This window comes from Mytilus galloprovincialis, chromosome 2 (genome assembly GCF_965363235.1).
Source record: "Mytilus galloprovincialis chromosome 2, xbMytGall1.hap1.1, whole genome shotgun sequence".
Classification (NCBI taxonomy): Eukaryota; Metazoa; Mollusca; class Bivalvia; order Mytilida; family Mytilidae; genus Mytilus; species Mytilus galloprovincialis.
The window spans coordinates 57,129,309-57,154,246 of NC_134839.1; the positions used below are offsets into that span (position 1 = coordinate 57,129,309).

General features: G+C 32.3%; 1 protein-coding gene across 2 annotated transcripts; it reads right to left on the reverse strand.

Moving 5' to 3' along the window:
- Positions 1–1,821: 1,821 nt before the first annotated feature.
- On the reverse strand, positions 1,822–24,938 carry LOC143063924 (sodium-coupled monocarboxylate transporter 1-like). Of its 2 annotated transcripts, none has more exons than XM_076236373.1 (15): positions 24,398–24,938; positions 18,694–18,759; positions 18,012–18,063; positions 14,801–14,868; positions 14,107–14,261; positions 13,359–13,499; positions 11,305–11,434; positions 10,118–10,206; positions 9,144–9,268; positions 8,429–8,499; positions 7,628–7,714; positions 6,312–6,532; positions 5,759–5,859; positions 4,389–4,498; positions 1,822–2,324 (listed from the first exon to the last, which is right to left on the reverse strand). In XM_076236373.1, the coding sequence occupies exons 1-15, from the start codon at positions 24,803–24,805 to the stop codon at positions 2,163–2,165; spliced, it is 1,986 nt and encodes a 661-aa protein (XP_076092488.1). In that variant the 5' UTR covers positions 24,806–24,938; the 3' UTR covers positions 1,822–2,162. The 2 variants fall into 2 exon arrangements, with proteins under 2 accessions (XP_076092488.1, XP_076092489.1); XM_076236374.1 differs by lacking the exon at positions 24,398–24,938 and adding an exon at positions 19,399–19,914.

The following is a 24,938-nucleotide window of genomic DNA, read 5'->3' on the forward strand; positions in this document are numbered from 1 at the left end:
TACAGTGTAAATGCTATCTCTTTTAAAAATGTTTTAAGCATCCATAAGGTGTTTTCTTCTTTTGAATTATGCCTTTTGGAGTTATGTTGTATGTATGAATATACTGGTTCTAAATTTCTAGATGGAATAAGGTTATAAAAATGTTGAATATAAGAGTACACTGAAGCGGTTTTGTGTATGGATGACCACACTGAAACAGAATATAGAGTAATTTTGCAAAACCAGAAAATGAAGTCTTATTATCTTTGTTTTAAGTTCTACTTGCATGTCCACTGCTTAAATATACCAGCAGTTGTTGTTTAAAATTCAGACGTTCTTCTATTTGTTTGGAATCACTTTTAACTAGACGAATATGGTTTTCAATTGAGAAATTAAAATTAAATGACGCTTGACATCGCTGGGCAGCTTCAGCAGGTCTAATAAGATAAAGTGGCCCACCTATCAGTTGATTTTGAGCTATCGATTTTTAATTTGAAAAAGCCGCATTTTGGTTTTTGTTTACATTTGTTGCCGCATTTTCAAGATCTGTGTAATAGGAATTTCTACGTAGAGCGACAATCAATTATGTTGTGCGCTTATTTATATATTATTGTTCCGATTGAATCAACTAGTAATGTCATCACTTTTCATACTCTAGGTGTCAGATTTTCAATTTTGCAAAATTCACCATTTCTATTACATTGGTGATCGCATTTTGAACATTCCATAATTATGAAAGAGCATTGGAGCAATAAACGTGAAGACAAAATGAGATTGATTTAAAGCCTTTTTGTTTCATGAAATCCGCAACATGAACGATGCTATGGAATACATATTAAAATAAACTAGATATCATTGAGATGGGAGCCATCTCTGTGGGCCCCGCTGTGAATAATGTGCATTAAAAAATTGTATCTTTACCATAGGACATGGGTTTTGACCTTGACCTTTGACCTATGAAGTTGTAAATAAATTATGACACACCCTTTGGTGTTGGTTTATAAACATGTCAAGTATAAACTTTGAAATGATAACGGTTCTCAAGATATAGAGCGGACACGATCTTTACCATAGGACATGGGGTTGTCAACTGAAACCAAAGTTTTTGACCTTGACCTTTCACCTAGGAAGTTGCACATAAATTATGACACACCCTTTGGTGTTGGTTTATATACATGTCAAGTATAAACTTTGAAATGATAACGGTTCTCAAGATATAGAGCGGACACAATCTTTACCATAGGACATGGGGTTGTCAACTGAAACCAAAGTTTTTGACCTTGAACTTTGCCCTAGGCAGTCGTTAATAAATTATGACACACCTTCTGGTGTTGGTTCATATACATGTCAAGTATAAACTTTGAAATCATAACGGTTCTCAAGATATAGAGCGGACACGATCTTCACCACAGGACACAGGGTTGTCAACTGAAACCAAAGTTTTTTGACCTTGACCTTTGACCTAAGAAGTTGTACATACATCATGACACGCCCTCTGGTGGTGGTTAATAAACATGTAAAGTATAAAGTATGAAATCATAATGGTTCTCTAGATATGGAGCGGACACAAAGTGTTACGGACGGACGGACGGACGGACAGACTGATCACTATAGGGGACCCGCCTTTGGCGGGGCCCTAATTAAAATGCAGTACAGTCATAACACTATATTTAATGATTTTAAAACATAATTCATACATCTTTTATTGACAGATATCAAACATATAATCAAGGATTTGTATAGTAAGACTTACTATACAAATCCTTGATATAATTAAAATACAATTTATTATATTTGCATGGTTTTACATCATATCTATAAATTACCACTACAAATGTACCTAAACTTGATCAGAAAAATAATTAATATTTTGTATCATAAAGCATATCATATGTTTCAAAAAATGTCCTGAGTATAAAACAAAATACTTTTGCATTGTAAAAAATGAGCTGTCATTTAAAATTAGAATTAAAAATTAATCAACATTCATAAATGCAAAAAATAAAGTCACCTGTATTCCAATAAATTATATTATTTTAGGATAGGTATCGTGTGTCATATGCTGGCTTAACCATTATGACCCTTAAAAGTTATACATATGTTAATTCGACTAGCTGAACGATAGCATCGTAGCTCGACTTGTTTCGCAGTCCACATTGTCTTTTAAGCTCTAGCAATTACTATCATAATTGTGTGAAGTTTTCTTTTGATTCCATTTTTGACTGTCCATTTCTATAAATAACTCCTCCAAGTTTTTTTTCTCCAAAGTCGTACATTTTTGTTTCTGAAGACTCAAATCCGTGATTCATGGCACCGTTTACAATAGCTAATTCAAAGTCATCTTTCTGAAAACAAAATAAGAGTATATTAGACGAGAATGCTTAATACGAAATGAATTATTTGGCTACTTGATGTAATGAACGTCCATTTTAAAATCAGTTTTGGAAGCGTCACTGGTGAGTCTCTTATGTATACGAAACGCGCGTCTAGCGTATTAAAGTTAAAGGTCTGGTAACTTTGAGAACTATTAACACCACTTGGTCGATGCCACTGCTGGTGGACGTTTCGTCCCCGAGGGTATCACCAGCCTAGTAGTCAACATTTCGGTGTTGACATGAATATCAATAATATGATCATTTTAATAAATTTAATGTTTGCAAAAGTATGAATTATTCGAAATACTGAGGATTTTCTTATCCCAGCCAAAGATAAAATTAGTCGTATTTGGCACAACTTTTGGGAATTTGGTGTCACCAATGTCCGTCAACAGCGTCACTGATTAGTCTTATGTAGACGAAACGCGCGTCTGGCGTGTGTTAAAAATAATAACCTGGTACCTTTAATAACTATTTGAAAGACGTTGAATTTTATACACTAGTCTTGTAGTTCATTGTTTATTCTCAAAACTTTTACATTCAAATTTGGACAATTTTTTTCATGGGTCTCACTGCTAATTTCGCTTATATAGTAGAGCAATTTAATCAATATTACAAATTAAAAGGGAAAGGATTAGTCTTGACAAACTAGTTAAACCCATCACATGTTTGTGTGTCTATTTCGTTCAAGGAATTTACCAAATGGTTGTTTAATGTCAGTTAGGGAATTGGGTGTTCATTTTAGATCTTCAGTGAAATCATTTGTTAAATGAACACATAACTTGCAGGCGCGTAGCTCCCTATACGCCAACACGCAGTTGCGTGCACATCAATTCGGCATGCAAAAAAAAAAAATGGCAAAATAAAAATTTATAAATTAAATGTTTAAAGGAAACACATATATGTAATCGCTTTTTTAAATGATGTAATGTCATTAAATAGCGGCATTTGGTTTCAAAATTAAAGTTTTATTGGAGATGAAAAGACAAACAGTAACTTGCATCTATTACAAGATTTGAATTTGTTATACTCTAGTAGTTTCGGGGCACATTTTACAGAGTACGGTTTCACTGTTTAGACTGCGATGTACCAATTGACTTTAGATTTATCAGTACCCTTCGATATCGTTGAAAGTATGCCAGGGCGATGTGTTCGACAGACTACCAGAGCCAAACCCCCCAGCAAACTCGCTAAAACAGTATTGGAAAGTCTCATTATATTTTGCGTTCATAGACCACAAGATAATGGAACTGGAGTCGCGTCTGATATCATCAGGAAATCGCTTCTATGCGCATTATCTGCTTCCTTGTGTTGTCGGTAATACAACAAACGAACAAATCTCTGCATTGTTTGAGACATACGAAACTGGCCTGGCATATAATTTGTCAAATTCAATCGTGAGGACACAGGTCGCTCGATGGCGAACACGAGTGCTACCGCGGAGAGATCGTTCAGTGTACTACATCTGTTGGAAACATATGTATGATTAAACATGAACAACTACAGCTAGGTTATTATCGCTAGCATTACTGCATTAAATTCATCTGGATTTCAGTGTGAATATTGACAAAGTAATAGAGACGTTCCCGAAGAGCAGATTTTGGACAATTTTGAGTAAATTCTGTATCACAAAAATGTGTTGCTTAAATATTCAATTAATCATGCTTTACTCTATTCAGAAGTCAAGATTTCTAAATAGTTTTGTTTATAAGTCCTATGTTCATCACAACATGTAGCTCCTCTTTTAACCGTCCAATGACCGAAAACCGAAAACAAATAAAATTCCTGCATAAAAGTGTCCCAAAAATTTTTCGCCTGGCTTCGCTCGGCGGTAGTTGCTTGCAGATCGTTTCTTTCTAGCTACGCCCCTGACTTGTTTAGACTCCAGAAGATACATAGAATAGACACCTGTTTATTGTACACGTATACAAATTGCATTTAATTCATTGTGTTGCTTAGATGCTGTCTCATATATTGATTTGTTTCATCTCATTTTTCATGTGTTCTAAATCAAACAGAAAAAAAAACACTTACATATTTCTCCATTCTGTGAACTCTCTGACAGGTAACTGGAAGAAAGCAACAAACTCTGTCCACGAGCCTGTGTATAAGATTAGCATCAACGTCTTCCGGTTCATTAAAACCTACAACAAAATAAGCTCTGATATAATACAATTACGTCTGCAAAATGGTAATGCAGTGATAATTTCCGTCTGCTCCATCAATTGAGTTATTATAATTCCTTTTCAGATTGACGTGTTAAAATATACTGAAAGTTATAAATTTTCAATGTTATTTTTCGCTAGATTGATTGAAATTTAAGACTGAGTATTAATTAAAAAAATATTGATAAGCCCCAAGGGTTTCGCAATAGATTAAAATAATATAGAGGTCAATTGATCTTACATGTACACTAAGCACGGAACTGTTTTTTAAACTTACATTAAAAATTTTGTCAACATCAATTAAACAAATAAAGATTTCAACAAGAAATGTTAAAAAAATTCTACACAAGGAAACCCATTATCCACTTTTCATGTAAATCCACTTATAGTATGTCCAATACTGGTGGCTATAGAGTACAATGAAAATTATTATGTTTTATTTGTATTGTGTGTTTTATATTTTGGTGATAAAGGATAGCAGTTTGTAGTAGATGGATATTAATTTTTTGGAAAAGCTGCTGAGAGAAGGACAAACAGAAAATTATTGACATTCTATTTTGTGCCTTTCCATCTTCCACCTAAAAATTGCTGGTTTTATCATATTATTATAAGCAAATGTATAGTTAAGGGAAGATAACTCTAATATTTCGACTTTTCAAAATTTCAGATTTTCATAACTTATACACTTATTACGATATACGATTTTATGGGCGAGACTGTTCTAAAAGTATTGTATATACAAATTGAAATGTCGATTTTATAATCAGAATCTCACAGAAATTGCCTTGTTATCTAATTTAGAAGACACTTTTTTTTTATTCAGATGTATTAGTTGATTATGTCTTGTCTTTAACGTCCAGTGACAAACAGTTCATGAATGTTAGAGGAGACGACTACAAAAATGGTTTTGACTGGACGTAACATCGTTGTTGAGTCTGACCTTCAATTACTTATATTGACTTCTTTGTATTCTGGTGAATAGTTGTATCATTGGCTATCATAGTACGTACACATCTCCTTAATTTTTACTATAATTGTAGAATTATTCATTATTTACGTTTAATTCTACCTTTCATCTTCCATTTTAAATGCAATTGGAATAACTTGATGGCTACTTATACTTTAAGCCGAAAAGCAATTCTTTATATTTTTCTTTTACATTAGCTACTTATTTTACACAATGTCGTCGATTAAAGAATTCTTAATCTGAAGTAAATATTTAAGTTTGTGTATACTTACCAAGACAACAAGAAGTGATAAAGGTCACCAGTATTCCGACAATTAAGCTAATCAATGTGGCGAATAAACCATACCATAGATATGATAAATGATAAATCCATCTAAAAACGAAATCATATTATCAAAATAAACAAATAATATAGAACGATTTGTTTTCATGGTTTTAGTTTGTAACCCCGATTTGTATTGTCTCAATCGATTAATCATTTATGACTTTTGAACACCGGTATACTACTGTTGCCTTTATTTAACCCACCGTTTTTTTTTCGCAAAGAAATCAATACGAAGTCAGCAATATGACAGTTGTTTTTTATTCGTTCCAATGGATGATAAAATCTAACGTTTGATTTTGACAGTTTTATATGATTGTGTCCCTTTTTTTGTATTTACCTTGGATATTGGTATTTTCGATATACCCTTTTCTCTTAATTCATCGTTCGAAAACTATTCAAAAATCTAAATTAAATTAGTATTTTTCAAAAAGAAAAAGGACTTAAAAAATAGCATTGTTTTTCTACAAAATTGAAATAAAAACAACAAAATGAAAACTTACAAATTGTCCTCGCTGGATAGTGTGGCTTGCGTGGTAGCTGCTATCGTTGATGATATTGTAGATGATATGGTGGAATTTGAGGACGATGAACAATTTCTCTGAATAATACTACACATTTCAGTACTAACATGCATCACTTCCGGAACAGGAAGTAACACTGTACCACCTACACCTACCCAGAATGCCATCACAGCGCTTGTTATCAAACCACACAAAGCTCCCTGTTAATAAAATAATCGTCAAAATTTGATTACAAATCGAAGAAAAGGAAAGCAAAGTATTATCATTATTTACCGTTGTATCATTTAATATAAAAAGGGGAATAATTCTTAAATTGTGTTATGCTTTTGCACCACAAAACTCCATGTTCGACTAGATTATTCTGTGCTTAAATTCGGCTATATTACAGAGGCAATATAAAGTTAAAACAATAAACAAAACTAAACCTTCCACACCATTTGTTTTTGTCATGATTCTGGCCAAGTGTTTTTTGGTAATTTGATATTCAGTTCAATTATATATTTAAAAAGGATAGAGAAAGAAGCCACCAAAGGGACAATCAAAACTTAAGAGCCGAAGAAAAACCGACAACCCCATGGCAAAAGTTTGAATCCAATAAGACGAACGACAGCCCAAAAAGCAATACTTTTAAGGCATAAACACAACAGGAAAATTCCATGGAATACCAGAAAGAAACAATATATATGAGACATACTTAATTTAAGTTGCTTTGTCTTGACAATCTCAGAGAAGTTTTCATCAGTGAATTGAAGAACTAAAAATGTTTTGGAAAATCGAGACAGCTACATGTAATACTGTAGTGATAAATTGAACAAATAGTAATTGGTAATGCTTTCTATAAATAATATCAATCAAATCATTTAATCCAGACACTTCGCTGAAAAGAAGCTAAATGAATGAACGTACATTAAAAGATGCAATGGAAAAGAATGATGACCACAAAGAAAACTTTAACCAGTTACAATACCTCCAGTGAAGTTGATGAATGTTGTTAACCATTATATTCAAAATAATTAGGAGAATTATGTTAACCTAATACCCGAAGACATCTTGCGTAACGCTGTAATACATATACTTAGTCTATTTCCCGTAGATTGCAAAAAGGGGCAAATAATTACATTGTATATATAAAAAGAAGATGTGGTATGATTGCCAATGAGACAAGAGACCAAAATGACACAGAAAATATCAACTATAGGTCACCGTACGGCCTTCAATAATGAACACAAAAACCATACCGCATAGTCAGCTATAAAAGTAGCCCGTATTTCTATAAGTAATTTGGTTCAACTTACCGTTGAATTGATAAAAGGGAAGAAGATTCCACTGATAAATAATCCAAGTAAAGGTCCTCCTACCATTCCAAAAATACTCAACATTATCTGAAATTGGAATTTATGAATATGACTGTCAGTAATTTAAAGTAATATAAGTTACATTTTGATTAAAAGATAATTGTACAAAATTTTTAGCAACGTAACTTGCCTTTGCAATGTTTCAGATAAGCTCTGTTAATGCATTTATTAATAATTGCTTGTTAAACGTCCAGTGGCAAATATTTTGTGCATATTCAAATATTTTAGATAATTAACAAATTTATTTTTTATAGCCACTTGAGAATTAGGATATGTTGGATTGGGTAAGAAATTTCCCTTGCAACAGATCATCTGCGAATTAGAGAGTTGTTGTAAGAGTTCTTTAATTACAGTGCAAAGAACTTAGCATTTACCTTATACTAAGGCATCAGAGTTATCGTCCCGAATCCGACAGGTCGGGACTGCATATTTATGCACCCGCACAACCAATTGGACTTCCAATTTAGCAAGGGTTTTTATTATTGCTATGGTCACTTTTTTAGCGGTTTAATAACGAGGGTCGTCTTAAAAGCATTCTAATCAGTTTTTCAGTTGATCTAACAATGTATGAGATGATGACAGAAACCAGTCATATGATTTTGTTTCGCAATTCTCTCAATCTTTTATATAAATTAGCTTGCCTGCAATTATACAACTCTGTTAAGTTGTAATTATAGTTTCTACATGTTCGTGCTATGATCAAATGTGTGAGAAAACTTCTTTACAATTTTCGTAAAATACCTGTAAAACTGTTTGTCCTAAGAACTGTGACAAAAATGCAATACCAATAACCAACCCTCCAGCAAACAATCCTAAAATACAGTTAATTAATAGTAGGAATTCTAATGAAACTGAGTAAATATATCATTAAAGCGCAAATAATGTTTTATGACATTTGAAACATTCTTTCTAAATACAGGTGGAAATGTAGACAGCTCTTACTTATATATCGAGATAATACTAAGTTATTTTAATATTAAGTTAAAATGCATGTAAAAAATATGTACAAAGACAGTTATATGCTACAATGTTTCTAACATTCTTTGTTTCAGTGCTGTGTGGTTGCCTTGATCATTTTAATACAACAGACAATATCGTGTTTGTCCACTACCAGATCTTACGTTGGTAACTTGGTTTATGACGATCTATAATAAATTGTCAAAGACGAATAACAGTGACACATGATTACTGTATTTGACCTTTCGGTTATTTTCTAGTACTTTTTTAGACTCTTATGTCATGTATATAATATTTTATTTCTGTGCATAATTAGTAAATTTTGTCGTTAAAAAATCAGTCCATGTAAGAATGATGAAAAATCTTCATTAGTACAAAGCCATTAGTTGAAATTTCATATCATCAATTGCTGATTCATTTTAAATTATTTTGATCATTCTAAAAAGCTCAAACAAAAAGAACTTTATGTTACTTTGTTAGATGTTTATTTAATTCTTACCTAATAGTTTAGCTATTCTTCCTTGCCACAAAGGCGATGGAGCATTTCCTCTGTAGTCCCACCATAGTTTTAAAATGTCTTCTAATATTACAATCGCTAACGCATTTAATCCGGATGATATTGAACTGAAATATAAAAATAACATGTGGACCACTTTAATCTATGACATTTAATGTATTAATAAATTTGGTGTATTTATTGTCTTCTGATTGGTTAAAAGTATTAGTTTTATTTTCAATGTTGTCAATTTGTATGGCGACACGCCCACTCTGACGTTGTGTATTCATACGCCAACATGTGTGTACGTTGTTATTGTTAATATAAATAGTATAAAAAGTTCTGTGAGCCTCATTTTTGATAGAAATTTTTTTATAATGAATGGCAATAATTTATTTTGAATTTATTGACCCATAAAATTAATTTTTGACTCTTCACATTTTACATAATCCGCTTCGCGGATTATTCAATGTGAAGAGTCACCAATAAAATCAATAAATTCAAAATAGATAATAGCCATTCATTAAATGAAATACGTTAAAACAATGGAAAAGAGGACGAATAGACCAAGAGAGCAATACAATTTCGCAAATAGAGGAGAAACTAACTTTGCCATGACAATCAAAAGCATACAGAGAAAAACAAGCAATTTACAAAATGAGAAATAGAGAAACTAAAAAGTGGGCAGCACGAATCCCACACAGCAAACCGGGTGTGATTTCATGTACTACAGTACGGTAAGCAGTTCTTGTTTCACGTGTGGAAACCGTCGTGTTGCTGGTGAAAAGTACAGGAAATATTCATAATTAAACTTGCTTTATATATAAGCATGCAGGAAGTCAATGGGCAGTAACCTAAAAAAAAATATACGACAGCAGATGTTCAAATAAAATTGTAAGAATATGAATGTTCAAGTAGTAAATGTTTAAATAGTGGGACATAAAAAAAAACATAAGTCGAAAAGAAACTGTATATACCTGAGTGATGCACTGAACAAACAGGCAACAAACAATCCGGGCAATCCAGGTAAAAACGTTAATTTATCCATGACTAAAAACGGCAGCAACTACAATACATAATACATAATGTTAATGAGCATTTTATTTCATTGCAGAACTTGATGTGATATGAACATTCCAAATTAATTATCCCGACGAATCCCGCAATTTGATTGGAAACTCGTTTATATACATGTGTCACTTAAATAAAACGTTACAAAAATGACAAACAATCAGTCATATTGGTAAGGCGTTCATAATTCCTTGCTGTCATTATGCAGTTCAATGTATCACGATTTTCATTCTTATTCCGAGATCATCCCCGAATTCTATGGGATTAGTTTTGGTAAGTCTTTAGTTTTATACGTTGTGTTTTGCATAATGCTGTTTGTCTTTAAATTATGTTTCGTTTTATGCTATCATAATGGCGTTGACAGTTTATTTACGACGTACGAGTTTGAATGTCCCTTTGGATATAAAAAAGAAGATGTGGTTTGATTGCCAATTAGACAACTATCCACAAAAGACCAAATGAAACAGACATGAACAACTATAAGTCACCATACGGCCTTTAACAACGAGCAAAGCCCATACCACATAGTCAGCTATAAAAGACCCCGATAAGACAATGTAAAAAAATTCAAACGAGATAACTAACGGCCTTATTTATTTAAAAAAAATGAACGAAAAACAAATATGTAACACATAAACAAACGACAACCACCGAATATCTATGGCTGCTTTTTTCATGACCTGAACTCCGTTAATTTAGCGAGATTAGCACGAACCGAAAATCATGACTTAAATTTCGAACCACAGACTTACATGCACTCTCAATTTTCAAAAGCTAGTCTCGTGAAGTATTGTATGTTATGAAATTTGCAAGCTGATATTTATAATTATAATAAAATCATTGTATTGCTATTTATCCAATTTTCTTGTAATTCAGGTCAGACTGCATAAGTATGGTTTTATGTGTTCAATCTATTATCTTTCAGTAAATATAATATGTTTGTTCGGTGTGAGCCAAGGCTCCGTGTTGAAGGCCTTACACTGACCTATAATGGTTTACTTTTTTAAATTGTTATTTGGATGGAGGGTTGTCTCATTGGCACTCACACCACATCTTCCTATATCTATTATCTAAACTCTACTTTTAAGCTTACCTGATCCCTAGCATGTACCATATCTAACAAGTAAGGATCACAGTCATGGTATGTGGCGTATATAACCAAACCAACGAGACAGACAACTGTTGATAGTATCAGTGTCAAAGGCAGACTCAAATATAGAGCTCTGTAAAACAGAAACAAAATTGAGAATAACAATAATAAAGAACCTTGTTTTATTTCTTATCTCTAGCGACTAAACTGATATATTTAGACTTTCAAACTAGTGAACAGATAGTATGTTTTATTAAAGTCTTATGAAACGAGTAAATGGTGAAAAATAATGTTTATCCAATTCTTGAACCAATGCATGTTTATATCATAAACGTAGTCTTCTGTGCATTATTTTAACATTATTTATGCAAATATATCGTATAATCGTCATTTTGTTTTCTCTCTGTCTGTTACAATGTGAAAACATGGGTGCTTCTTAATTGTCGTGTTTTGAAACCGTAGTTAACCGATTGTAACCTTATAGTAAACATCAACAAAGAAGCATGGATATTGAGCACGTGTATGATATGTATAATCAAATAATAGGTTATTTAAATGACAGATCCATGGGTACTGCGGTAATTGGATTTTTACGAGTAGGGTCACGCTAAGTTCACTTTGCATACGGAAAATAAGTCGGCGAATTGCTTCCTGGAAGCAAGCAATTAAAAAGAAGTAAACTTCTTCTAAATGTGGACAAATTAAAGAATTTTCTTCAGAAAAAAAGTATATGTACATACGTTTTATAATGATAACTATCCATTTAGTTATAAAAAACATACGCATCATTTTTTTTTTAATTTGAGGTTTCATATGACTTTAACGTGGCAAATTATAAGACTGTTTCAAACAAACAAATATTGAAAGAACAGAGTAAAGATAATACTACTACCTCATATATAACATAAAAGACCAATAAGTAACGAACATTTAGAGTTTGGCCACTGTTAAATAAAAAGCATTCCTATTTAAGTTTTTCAACTTCATATTTGATTGATCCTTCCAGTTACTAAGATTCGAACGCCACATGCACTGAGTAGTGATAGTCGACAAAATGTGCGACTAGCGTACCAAATAATAAGTTTTGTACCTACTGAATCGATGCCACTGCTTGTAGTAGATGTTTCGTTCTGGAGGGTATCCCCATCTAAGTAATCATCCTCTCCCTTGTTGTTAATTTTTCTTGAAATATTATAATTTTCGATATATCGGTGTTTTATGGTCTACTTTATGGTATTAGTTTTGCTTGATGGTAAAAGCCAAACGGTTACCACCAATCTAATTAAAAATCCGATCTTTCATCGCTCCCGTTTTCTGATATGTCGCGTGGGCTCCCACGCGACATATCAGAAACGGGAGAGATGAGAGATCGGTTTTTAATTAGATTGGGTTACCACGAGGTGTTTTTATACTTTGCCTGTAGTTTTGGATGGTTGTCTCATTGGCAATTGTAACACACGGAGAGACGTGGTGTAGTGGTTAGCGCATCGGACTAAATACACCAAGGTTCGATACCTGTTCCCTGGGAAAATTTCAAGGACTTAATTTTCGTCTTTCCCTTGACACCATTTACGAATATGGTCTTGAGAAACGATAATAGTTCGTTGGATGGGGACGATACATGGCTGAACCGTGTTAGGAGAGAGCAGTATCTCTTGCACGAAAAAGACACCCTTGTAGATTTTGAAAGAGAAGGTTAATGCCGCTACAAGTGCAGCACTCGCACCAGCAAAGTGGAAAGGGCTAAATATAAGCTGAAATAGCTTGTTTCCCAATCCACTACAAATAAATATGTTTAAACTAACACACTTTCTCATTATATTTAGATGCATTTCGATTTATATGCAAATAATCGTCTTAACATTGAATGTTTTCTCACACGTGATAAAATCTACTCAACTTTTATGTTTCTTTTAAGTTTTTAAAGAGATGTTCAATTGAAGGCTATGACTTTTGACTTTGACTTTGCGAGAAGACCAGCAATAAAAGTTAAGTGGTTTTGTGTCATGCATCCATCTTTTCTGTTGTCAGGCATCCATCTTTTCTGCTATACTTACTTCTGTGAATTTTGTATTTCTTTTATTGCCAAATATCTTTGAATCATTGTTTGATTGGCTGCATAAATTGTCAGTTGGCCAAAAAATGAGCCAATGATAAGTGCCCATATGGAATGTCGAGTTGTAGGGTTAGGATCCCAGCTGCAAATAAAAAAATCAAATTGTTGGTGTTTTCTATATAATCTTGAAATTATTCAATTGACCTAAGCCTGAAGCTTTTTTGGAATAGTTATTTGCCAAAATTGCAATCTGAAATTAAGTTTGAAATGTTTTTTTTCCAGACAAGAAATACAAATAACTGTTTTCGTAGAGCGAGGTTCAACATTGGAAAAGAAAAGACTGGCACGTTATTTTTTTTTTTATTCATTGTATATGTTCAAAATTTACACCATGGCTCGTTTCGGTTTATAATTAAAACGATAGATTTCTATTTTGATTTATATTAAAATCAACCTTCATTTCTGCATTTTAATAAACATTTGTTTTATTATATATTATGATAGATATGCCACTCATTTTGATATTCAGCCCATAATTTTATCATGATATTTTGTTTCACATATCAAACATATATTACTACTACTAATACGACCTTGCTACTCTTAATTTTGTAACAATGTTTTGGGCGTTATTTCAGAATTTTGCAATAATTGTAAAACAAAAACAATAAAATTTCCCGTCAACAGTCATATGCACTTCTTCAGGTCACCAAAAACGATCATGCATATCTTTTTTTTATTTAGCTTACTCTATAAATTGGATCCTTCCGCCTTTATTGGCGATATCCCATACTTCTCCAAAACCACCAAGATCCCTTGAACCCACAACAATAATGGCTATCAAACCTGCCATGACAACAAATGTCTGGAATGTATCCGTCCAAACTACCGCTCGAAGTCCTCCCTGTAATTTATTGAAAACTTGGAGCATAATTATGTTAAATTAGTTTTAAGAAAAAAATATTTGTAATTCAAGAACAGTAAAAGTTGTGACAACTTTCTCAAAATAACATTGTTAAGTCTATGTTGAAGACACTTTCTATACCATATATAATGATAACCTTTATTATATTTCTTTTTCGTTTTATTTGCCTTTTCGAATTTGTTTTATTCTGTGTTGCTGTCTCATACATGTATACTCATATCTAGTAAGAATCACTCACGTACTGGAATTCGCGTTGACCCCCATACTAGTCCATACGATGAAAGTGGAATGATGTGGTCTGTCTTATTCGTACTTGACCATCATTTTGTTTTTGTATTTATACTGTAGAAAAAAATCCCTGTGAAACTTAGTTCACGACTGTTCTATTCTGGCGCTATACTCTATACTTTCTATACAATTAAATGAAGAATGTATGTTGACCAATAAATATCTTTGTGTTTTGGTGGTTTTGGTGTCTGTCTTACTGACAAACATATCTTTAATTTACAAATACTTACGAGTGCAGTATAAAACGTACATACTAATCCTATGCACACTATTGATAGTTCTAATTTAAGACCAGTAACTGAAATTAAATAAAGATCTTCGTTAATCCTTGAATTATACAACACCAGAAAACACGTCTTTTGATTATTTGATGTTGGTACCGCGTCTTTTTTAACTCTCATTTCTAGGCATAGTCTCTGCTTTGACAATTGTGACAAGTTTTTTTTTTACATACATTTCGCTAAATTTTCAATTATAACATGTATTAAATTTTGTATGTTTTTTTTAGCAGTAAGACATATAGTTTACCCCACAAGTTTTAATATCGGCTATATAGTATCCCAAAATCTTTTACTACAAAATTCACCAAAAGTGTATGCATATACATATAAATCGCACATTTTTCTTTTTTACCAGCTTTTAATTTGTATATGCATGCAATTTTTGGGAATTCTGCAGTCACTTGAAGCTTAATGCCAGGAAGTTGAATTAAAACAGTACAAATGTATCAACGTTATTATAATTACTTACTAGAACACACCCGCGAAATCGCGGGCATATACAGCTTGTGAACTGTTGTAGGATGATTTTTTGTAAAAGATATTATGTATGGAGAATTACATAAAAGGTATCTCCCTTTTTCCAAAGTCCGATATTTGTTTCCTTTCTGTTAAAACCAATTATATTTGTGTTTCTGGCCTTCTGGCATACGACCAGAATTATTCTTCTCCTTTGCTACAATGCTTTTTTTGGTAAAAGTCAAATCAAATTAAAAATTTGCACCGTTTCAAACATGAAATAAATGTAACTGCTTATGTATAGACCATTATTAGTCTAAAAAATATGCTTTTATGACAATCCATCAGTGCTTTTTTTGAAAGAACCTTATTAACATGCCAATGGTAGGATTTGAATCATGTATAAATGACTAATACCGACTAAGGCTAATTTGAGGGGTTGTCGATCGGAGGGGTCCTGATCCCGAAATCCTGGGCTTAAAACCATGAAATCCCGAGATGCATATTTTAAAGAAATTCAAAAAATATATTCCTGGATCCCGTAAGGATCAATCCCCAAATCCCGAGATTAAAAACAGCCGATCCCCACGCCCCAAAAAAGGTCATGCATCCCACTTATCTCTACCTTACTTTCATTTTTGCCAAATCACTGTTTTCCCTTTTAACAATAAATTTGTATGCCCCAATTATGGGCATTATGTTTTCTAGTCTTTGCATCCGTCACGGCGTTCGTTTGTTCGGTCCTCCGTTTTTCCGTCTCGTCCGTCTGTCCCACTTCAGGTAAAAGTTTTAGGTCGAGGTAGTTTTAGATGAAGTTGAGCATATTTTAGTTATTTCAATATATATGCAAGTGGTATGATCCCTTAAATAGTAAACATTTCAAAGAAAACAGTAAACAGAATCGGGGACTTTCTATACTAACATAGAAATTCCCTGACAGAATACAGAGAGTCTCTATATATTAACTGTTTACAAAACTTAGAATTTTTGAAAGACTTAGGTTATTCTATCTCAGCCATAGATAACCTTAGCTGGATTTGGCAAAAACTTTTAGGAAATGCTCTTCAACTTGTACTTTATTTGGCCTTCTGAACGTTTTTGGATTCGAGCGTCACTGATGAGTCTTTTGCAGACGAAACGCACGTCTGGCGTATATACAAAATTTAGTCCTGGTATCTATGATGAGTTTATTTACAACCACTGGGTTGATGCCACTGCTGGTGGAGATTTATTTCCCCGAGGGTATCACCAGCCCAGTAGTCAGCACTTTTTGTGCTGACATGAATTATCATTGATATGGATATATTTATAAATTAACTGTTTCAGGCTTTTCTACCTCAGGTATAGATAACCTTAGCTGGATTTGGCAAATCTTTTAAGAATTTTGGTCCCCAATACGAAACGCGCGTCTGGCATATATACAAAATTTAGTCCTGGTATCTATGATGAGTTTTTTAATTAAAGTAGTATAATCGTAGTTTACATGTAGATAAACGCGAAAAATAATTGTCCTAAGAAGGTATAATAGTTGTGGTTCTTGTGATCTAAACACCATGTTATTGACAACGCTCTGGTTGGCTTATCTATTTTTCATTTTTGTTATCTATCATACGATTGGTTGTATTTGTGTCACATGTTTTACTTATATTAATATATATGCAACTGGTATGACCCCTTAGATAGTAATCCGACCGTGCAAGGGCTGTATAGCCAGTCAAGGTCGTTAAAAACTTCCATATATTAGATAGTAAACGTTAACATTTCAAAGAAAACAGTAGACAGAATACAGAGAGTCTCTATATATATTGAAGTAGTAATAATCGTAGTTTACATGTAGATAAACGCGAAAAATAATTGTCCTCTATAATTGTGGTTATTGCGATCTAAACACCATGATATCGGGAACGCTCTGATTGGCTTATTTATTTTTCATTTTCTATCATACGAATTATTTGTGCATGTTTCAAACCGGAAGTCTTATCTATGATTAAAATTCAGTCTGATGACGGAATCATATCCGGACTCCTTTTGGTGTCATACCACCAATTAAGCCCTTAAATTTAGAACGTATGTGAAAGTAGGCCTACTCGGACAAAAAATAGTGCATTTGATGTCATTGTTTACTTAAACTAACCAACAAATTGGCAGAAATGAAACTTTTGGTGAAAGAGAAATATATTAAGACCATTTTGAGCTAAAATTTACTTGTTTATGAGTTTGCATTCAAAATTGAGGATTAATGCACCCCATAGTATACTAATTTAAGATTTCTAGAAAACCAGGGGTTATTTTTAGTGGTACCTCTATTCGGAAGACCTTTTCTTTTTTATATGATTTTAAACACCTGTTGAAAATTGGCATGTAGAAAGCTGATACATGTACAATTCAGGATATACCTGGTTTCTATGAAGTTAAACTTAAGGTAAACTATTTAGAAAGCTGTGAAAATTGTAAAATTTGGTTGAACAGATAGGGACTTTTAATGCGTGGTATGACACCTTTTTTCTCGTTTTTCTCCCAAAATAACTCAATCTGAATAATCATAAGAATGGATGACAAATGCGACTATGCATGTTACTTATAGGACACAGAGGCATGATGATTGATTTATTGTGGAAGGAAGAGAAGCGACACATAAAATGAGGTCTTCTCGTTTAATAGTATAGATTCAGGTACGCCAGTGCACATTTTGTATTTTATTTACCTTGATTCAAAGCTAATGATGGTGCATATAGAACAACACCCATATACAAAAGCTGAAAGAAAATATAAACATATTATGATGTTGCATGACATATTTACAGACTGTCAAGGTTACAAAATTGAAAACAAGTTTCCATTCAAGAAATTTACTATGCAGCGATTGACAAATTATAAATGTTACGAACTCCAATGTAGAGTAAAAAACAAAGTTTACAATGATAAACATCGTGAAAAATTTCTTCAAATAATTAACGATCACTTGCATTATATATTGACTACCACTAATATTGACATAGTGGACAAAATTTGAAAAAAGGTTATTTTGAAGCAGGTATTTCAGCGCATCAAGCCATTCATTTGCATGGCATCCATTTCAAGCACCAGTTTCTGTTTCTGTCGGATAATAGACTCCTTCAACGAACTGAAGATTCTGCTATATATGTTTCTGACGAGGTCAAGGATCCAGTTATCAAGGATCTTAGAAGTAAAGCACTAAATCAGACAAGACGTCATTGCATATTTATACATTCATACTGTCAACTTATTCCAAGTTCTATGATAATTGTAAACTTTTAAAGCTTTTCCATTGACTTCTTCTTAACCATATACAATAAACGAAAGTTTTAATATTTTTTTGGTCTTTATGGAACCTAGACTTAGGTTATCATCACTGCAAAACTTACCATGTTTAGCATAAATATAATGGACGCACATACTCGTACAGCTCTGTTGAAACGCCTCTCTAAATACTGAAATGTGAAAAAACTGTTCTCAAGATGTAAGAAAACTAATTGATATTTAACAGTCAAAAAATTCGTTTGATCTTTACCAAAAAAACTTTGGATTACTGTACAGATACAATGTTATCTTCTCTGGGTTTTATTTATTTTTTTATAAAAAGTACTGGTTTTATAGTTTGTCAAAATGTATTTTTTCATTGTATTTTTATATCTTTTTGTTTGTCCTTCATTACTGTATTTATAGCTAAGTAAGAAACATATTGGGATGACACTGACACGGTTTTGGGATGATGACTGAACAAAATTCATGTGGATGATTTTATACACCATGCACTCAGTTGGAACTCAGTACCACTATGTTACACTACTGTGTTTTTAATATTTTAAGAAGATAAATATAACTGGACATTTTTAATATACACTCTTCGTTTTGAAAACGCATGTAAGATTTGCTGCTGGACGATAAGACTTATATTTATTTGGCCTTTATCAATAACAAATAGAGTTTAGCATATGTAGCAATCTATATCCGTAGCATTTATTGTATTCATTTCCATAGCATAGCCATGCAATGATGCATAATGTTAACATCGTTCCACTGTTATGCACTAGTTTGTTTTTTTTGGAAATTATGTTAAAGATAATTACCTCGTACGCACTTGTAAAATCAAGTTTATGAAAGAATGGCATGAAAACATGACATGTCACAACGGTAGTTGGGAATATTGCGAGACAAGATAATCCAAAGCTTGTGTCATGAGTATACATTTCTGCTGGGGTTCCTAGCACGAAAATTGTGGACATACAACTAGCCATTAAAGACATCGCTATCGGAAATATCCCTATATCTCTTCCACCCATCAACATGTCGTCTGCTGTAGCATTTTTCTCTTTATAAATAAAGTAAATCCCGATGAGTACCGAAATGACCAACACACCCACAACTAAACAATAATCCACTGTCTGAAGTGTTCCGATTAGTTCTCCTGGGCATAATTCACACACTGCCTTGCAGGATGATATGCTTATATTGTTGTATGTTACCATGACTATTGGGTGTCTAAACAAAATCCCTATTTTCGAATTATTTACGGTATTCAAATCACAAACTGTGTAACTGAACAAATGAGCTCTTTTTGGGATTATCCGAACTGCAATGTACTATTTATTTTTTAGATAACTAACTGAGCAAATAAATGCATGTGATATGTACATGTAAACAATATTACGGAAGATAACGTTGACTTTTTGTTGTGATAAGGGGGGAAATGTCATAATGTATTTTGTTGTGATTTTCTAGAATATTATGTTTTTTAATAAAGGACCCATACTCTATTGTTCTTATTGTTTTTTTTATGATCAGTATGGTAACGCATTCATCCTTTATCTACATCTCACATAATTGATCTTACATCTCTGTCATGAAATTGAAATAAACTTTGGTACTACATGTATGTGATAGTTCTATTTAATCAACAAATTTAAAATTAGGTTGAAGACTCCTTTCAGTGGAGATGTTATCTATAGTATAACAAAATCAAACAAATAAGATGAGAAAACATACAACATTTATGCCGTCTTACATTTTAATACTAAGTAGGTTGTGAAACAAACAAAAGATATGGGTATTTCAGGACATTGTTAAATAAACATTCGTGAATATAATTTTCCGGCATTTTGTTTTGAGGCGGGGTTACCGGTTGTGCATGACAAAAAAGTCTTCTATGAAACATTTAAAGTCATTAGAAACCTCAAATAATAATAAAAAAAAAATAATGCATACGTTTTTTTACAACTCAACGGATAGTTTTCATTATAAAACTTATGTACATATACTTTTTTCTGAAGAAAATTCTTTAATTTATTCATATTTAGAGGAAGTTTACTTTATTTTAGTTGCTTCCTTCCAATTCCCCCGACATATTTTCTGTATGCAAAGTGACCTCAGTGTGACCCATCTCGTAAAAATCCGGTGATCACAATACCCATGCATGGATGTCCTTAAAATAAACTATTATCTGAATTTACATGTTAAACACGTCGTGCTCAATTTCCATGCTTTTTTTTGTTGATTTTTTGTCGATTGTTGACAAACAGCAAACTGCAGGTGACAATCGTTAAACTTCGGCTTCAAAACACGAACTTTAATTACCTGCCATATTTTCACAACACTGACCGATTGAAAAAAAAAACGATTATACGAAATTTACACGAAAAAAATGATAAATTCGTGCACAGAAGACTATTAAGTTTATGATGGTTCAAGAATTGGAAGAACATTATTTTTCACCGGTCAGTCACTCGTTTCTTATGACTTTATTATCACGTATTAGTGACTTTACAGTTGCTTCTCGTTTTTCAACCATACAAACTACTTCCTATGTGTGTGCAATAATTCACTTTTTTAACATCTGATTGTTTGATTTTTGTTGATACCTTCCTAGAAATAACTAGAATTGCACGTGTTTCTGTCGAAGGTCGATGGTTTTATCTTGACACAATTCGCGACATAGCCAATTATAATACCGAAAAATGCGTTAAAAAAACACAATCAATCAATAGATCTTAACCGGTGCATTACGTTTGCGCGCATTACCATTACATTTACGCGCAAAAATCATTACGTTTGCGCGCAGCTATTGATTACAATTGCGCGCATTTTTTTTACAGGTAAACTCAGGTAAAATACAGGTAATAATACTTATTTATTTATAATTAGTTCAATTATTTACAAGTATAAGTACTCATTCCGTTAGTCTTGGTCCCCTACTCACCAACGATGAGGTGGAAGTGGGATTTCGAGCACGATAAGTCCGTTTTATTATGCACAAGCACTAAATCCTAGAAAAATGTACAGATAAAAATGTTAAAATGCTAAAACATAGCTAATCATAAAGGTAAAAGTATTGATAATTTCATATACTTTACATGTAGGTACGTGTCGAAACTCCATGTTTGTGCCTTAGTGTAACTTTACAAACTAAATTAGTTACTTATTTTAAAAACGATCACTATTCGTTCAAATCCTTTTCACTCTGAAATATTCGCAATGGAGTATAAATGATGATAACTTTATAATTGGTTTTATAATTCAATATGAACAATATATAGTTTGAATTAAGAAATATTTTCAAAATTAATAATTGATAGTCAAATTTATTATGAAAATAAAAAAATATTAGTCAATTATAATTTAATTGAATTTTTATTTATATTTTTACCTGAGTTTACCTGTAAAATGAATGCGTGCAAATGTAATCAAAAGCTGCGCGCAAACGTAAAACATTTTAATCCCCAAATGCGCGCAAACATGGCATACCAATTTTGATTTCACTATTATTGTTTGTTTGTTGTCCAGTCACAAATATTTCAGAATGATGTTTACTTTAATGGATCGTTTAATGGTATCATGATTATTTAAAATAGATGTGTTTATATATTTTTAAATGTGAATCATATCACATTTAATTTTTAACCTTATTTTATAAATTAATTTTGTAGTTGTCATAGTAATAATAATAAATGTTTCTTCATAAAAATTGTGACTCACATTGCTTTATTTTAACTTCGTTAATTATGTTACCTTTTTCAGATTATAATTTTCATAATAAGGTTGTATCGTTCTTTGGTATTTGTGTCCAAAAATATTAATTCAGTGCAGTTATATAAAAACAGCCTAATTTTGAATAACCATTTAGCTAGGACTGTGCTATAAAACCAGATTAATCCACGTGACATCCTCATATGACCCAAGGTCGGACATTCAATAATGGCCGCCTTCTATTTTATATTTATGTTTTTGTGACAATTGGTGAATTTTGTTTGGCGACAGTATATTTGATAGTCTCTGCCACAACTTTCTTAAACTCTGTACAATTCAGAGCTTGACGTAAAGACCTTTTATTGACATCTTGTTGTATTGACATCTTGTTGTATTGTGTATGTGTACATGTCCTTGATCGCTGTCTGACATCTCATATTATAGCTTTCCAAAATAATTTCAATGACCTTATTATTATTAGTTAAATTAATTTTGTGCTGTTTTCGGATGTATTCATTCAAGTTATTGTGTTTAAAAATGCACTTTTTTTCAGACCTTGTGACTCTGTTGAATCTGTTTTGAGTGATATTTCGAAACATCCCAAGTTTTTCAAGCAAAACCGAAATCATTGACAAAATTGAATTAACAATTTTGGATCCTATCAAAATTAGCTTCATATGGAAGAAACTGTACCATGTGTACACACATTTCCTTTTTAGATTAAATGAACAACATGTACGATACGGTAAGTGTTTTGAAACGTGCCCAATTTTAGTTATCTCTGAATTCCCAAGGTAAGCTGGTTGCCATGTAAGATGTTTGATTAAAATGTTTTATAGGATAGTTAATCATTTCATATCTATTTCTTTTAATAGAACGGTGTGTGTACATCAAACAATATCAACACGACCATATTTCAATTGACTTTGTTTCCCTATTAACCCCGTCTAGACATACACAGGTACATTTTTTTTAACAATATTATATATATATATACTGTATATTTTAATAAATTAGATTTCATGTTTTCAACAACTGCCATCATAATTGCGTCAAGTATTCAACAAAGGGAATATTGGCATATTCCGAACAAATTGATGATATAAAGGGCGAAGTATGTTCAAATATAAACACCTTTTATAAAAACGATACTCTATATGGATTAACAGGAATTAGGGTGTAGGTCAGTTAGAAATGTACATTCCACCTAAAAGATTAAATGAAACAACCAAGAGTCCAACAAATATTCTAAGAAAAGAGACAAAACTTTAGTGTTATAACTCGTTCTATAGTGATGTGTTAAATATATAGGATCAACGTGGGCTGTTGAAACGCTATTTATTTTTTGGGTTTGAAAATATTATTCTATATCACAGAAATGTACAACTTAAGAATTAAACTAGCACAACAAAGACTGAAAATAGGCTATGACTGGTTAACTGCTTCGGAGAAATTGATAAGTTCAATTGTCTGCATAATGACTCCCTTCATCTTAGAAATAATTCATGCCCAAGTACTGCAAGTCAGTTGTTACGAAATTTTCAAAATTAAAAACCTGTGTGAACATTTAATAGTTAGAACCTATGTGAACAAAACACAGTAGACAGTAGTAATTGTGGGAACAAAACACCCCCGAATGACAGGTGAACATCAGCACATGTGTGACAAAACACACCTGGAGGACGGATGAACATCAGTATCAAGAAAGTACTTATAGATTTTCCAAACTAATCTGAATCAGCTGAAATAGTTCCCATACTAAACAATTATTCCTCATTCGAAACACTGATGAATTAAAAAAAAAAGATTTAGAAAAGTGAAAAAATAATGATAGTTTCTATTATATAAAACTTTTTGTATAAAAGTATATTAGAATGTCTTTAGTTTAAAGGTGTTAAGGTGTAATTATGAATATATAGTTTTCCATGAGGGTTTATTATCATCATTTATTTCGGGCACTAATAGATAAATAAATAAGATTTAAATAAAAATTCAATAAAATAAACAAAAAAATTTGTTAAGATAACCTTAATGATTGTGAGTCAAAAGGTTAAACGTTATGCTGATACGGATTCAAGATGATACCTAAATATTTGTACGACTTACTTCATAAGCGCTAGTCAGACTCAGATCATGGAAAAATGGAAGAAATACATGATTCGTGACTATCACGGTAATAATCATAGATAGTCCTGCAATCCAATAACTTGTATTGTTATTATACATTTCTGTTGGTGTTCCTAGAACTGTAATTGCTGACATAAAGCTAGCCATCAATGACATAGCGATTGGAAATATCCCAATGTCTCGACCTCCCATGAGGACATCTTCTGATGTTGCGGCTTTTGCTGCTAGGTACTCCTTCACCATATAATAAACTCCAATAAGGGCAGAAATAACCAAAACAGCAGCAAACAATACATAATCCACTGCTACAAATGATCCAATTTGTTCTCCAGGACACAATTCACACACTTTTCTGCAAGACGCGTAACTTGAATTTAACACAGTCATTTTTATCGTAATGAATATAATCTTAATTCCGAAAAAGTATAAATTAGATTGCTACAATTTTCATGTTATTTTGTATTTCCCTTGTAACATTATTCTGTATTTCCTTCGTATCAGCTCGGACAGCTGTCAATTC

What these genes read in the sequence shown, in the direction of transcription:
- LOC143063924 (XM_076236373.1), bottom strand. Translation starts at nt 24,805, where the DNA reads ATGACTGTGTTAAATTCAAGTTACGCGTCTTGCAGAAAAGTGTGTGAA. An exon ending in AAGAATAGCTAAACTATTAG is followed by an intron (nt 8,500 to 9,143) that starts GTAAGAATTAAA and finishes ACTGTATTTTAG; the next exon opens with GATTGTTTGCTGGAGGGTTG. An exon ending in TATCACTTCTTGTTGTCTTG is followed by an intron (nt 4,499 to 5,758) that starts GTAAGTATACAC and finishes ATTTTGTTGTAG; the next exon opens with GTTTTAATGAACCGGAAGAC.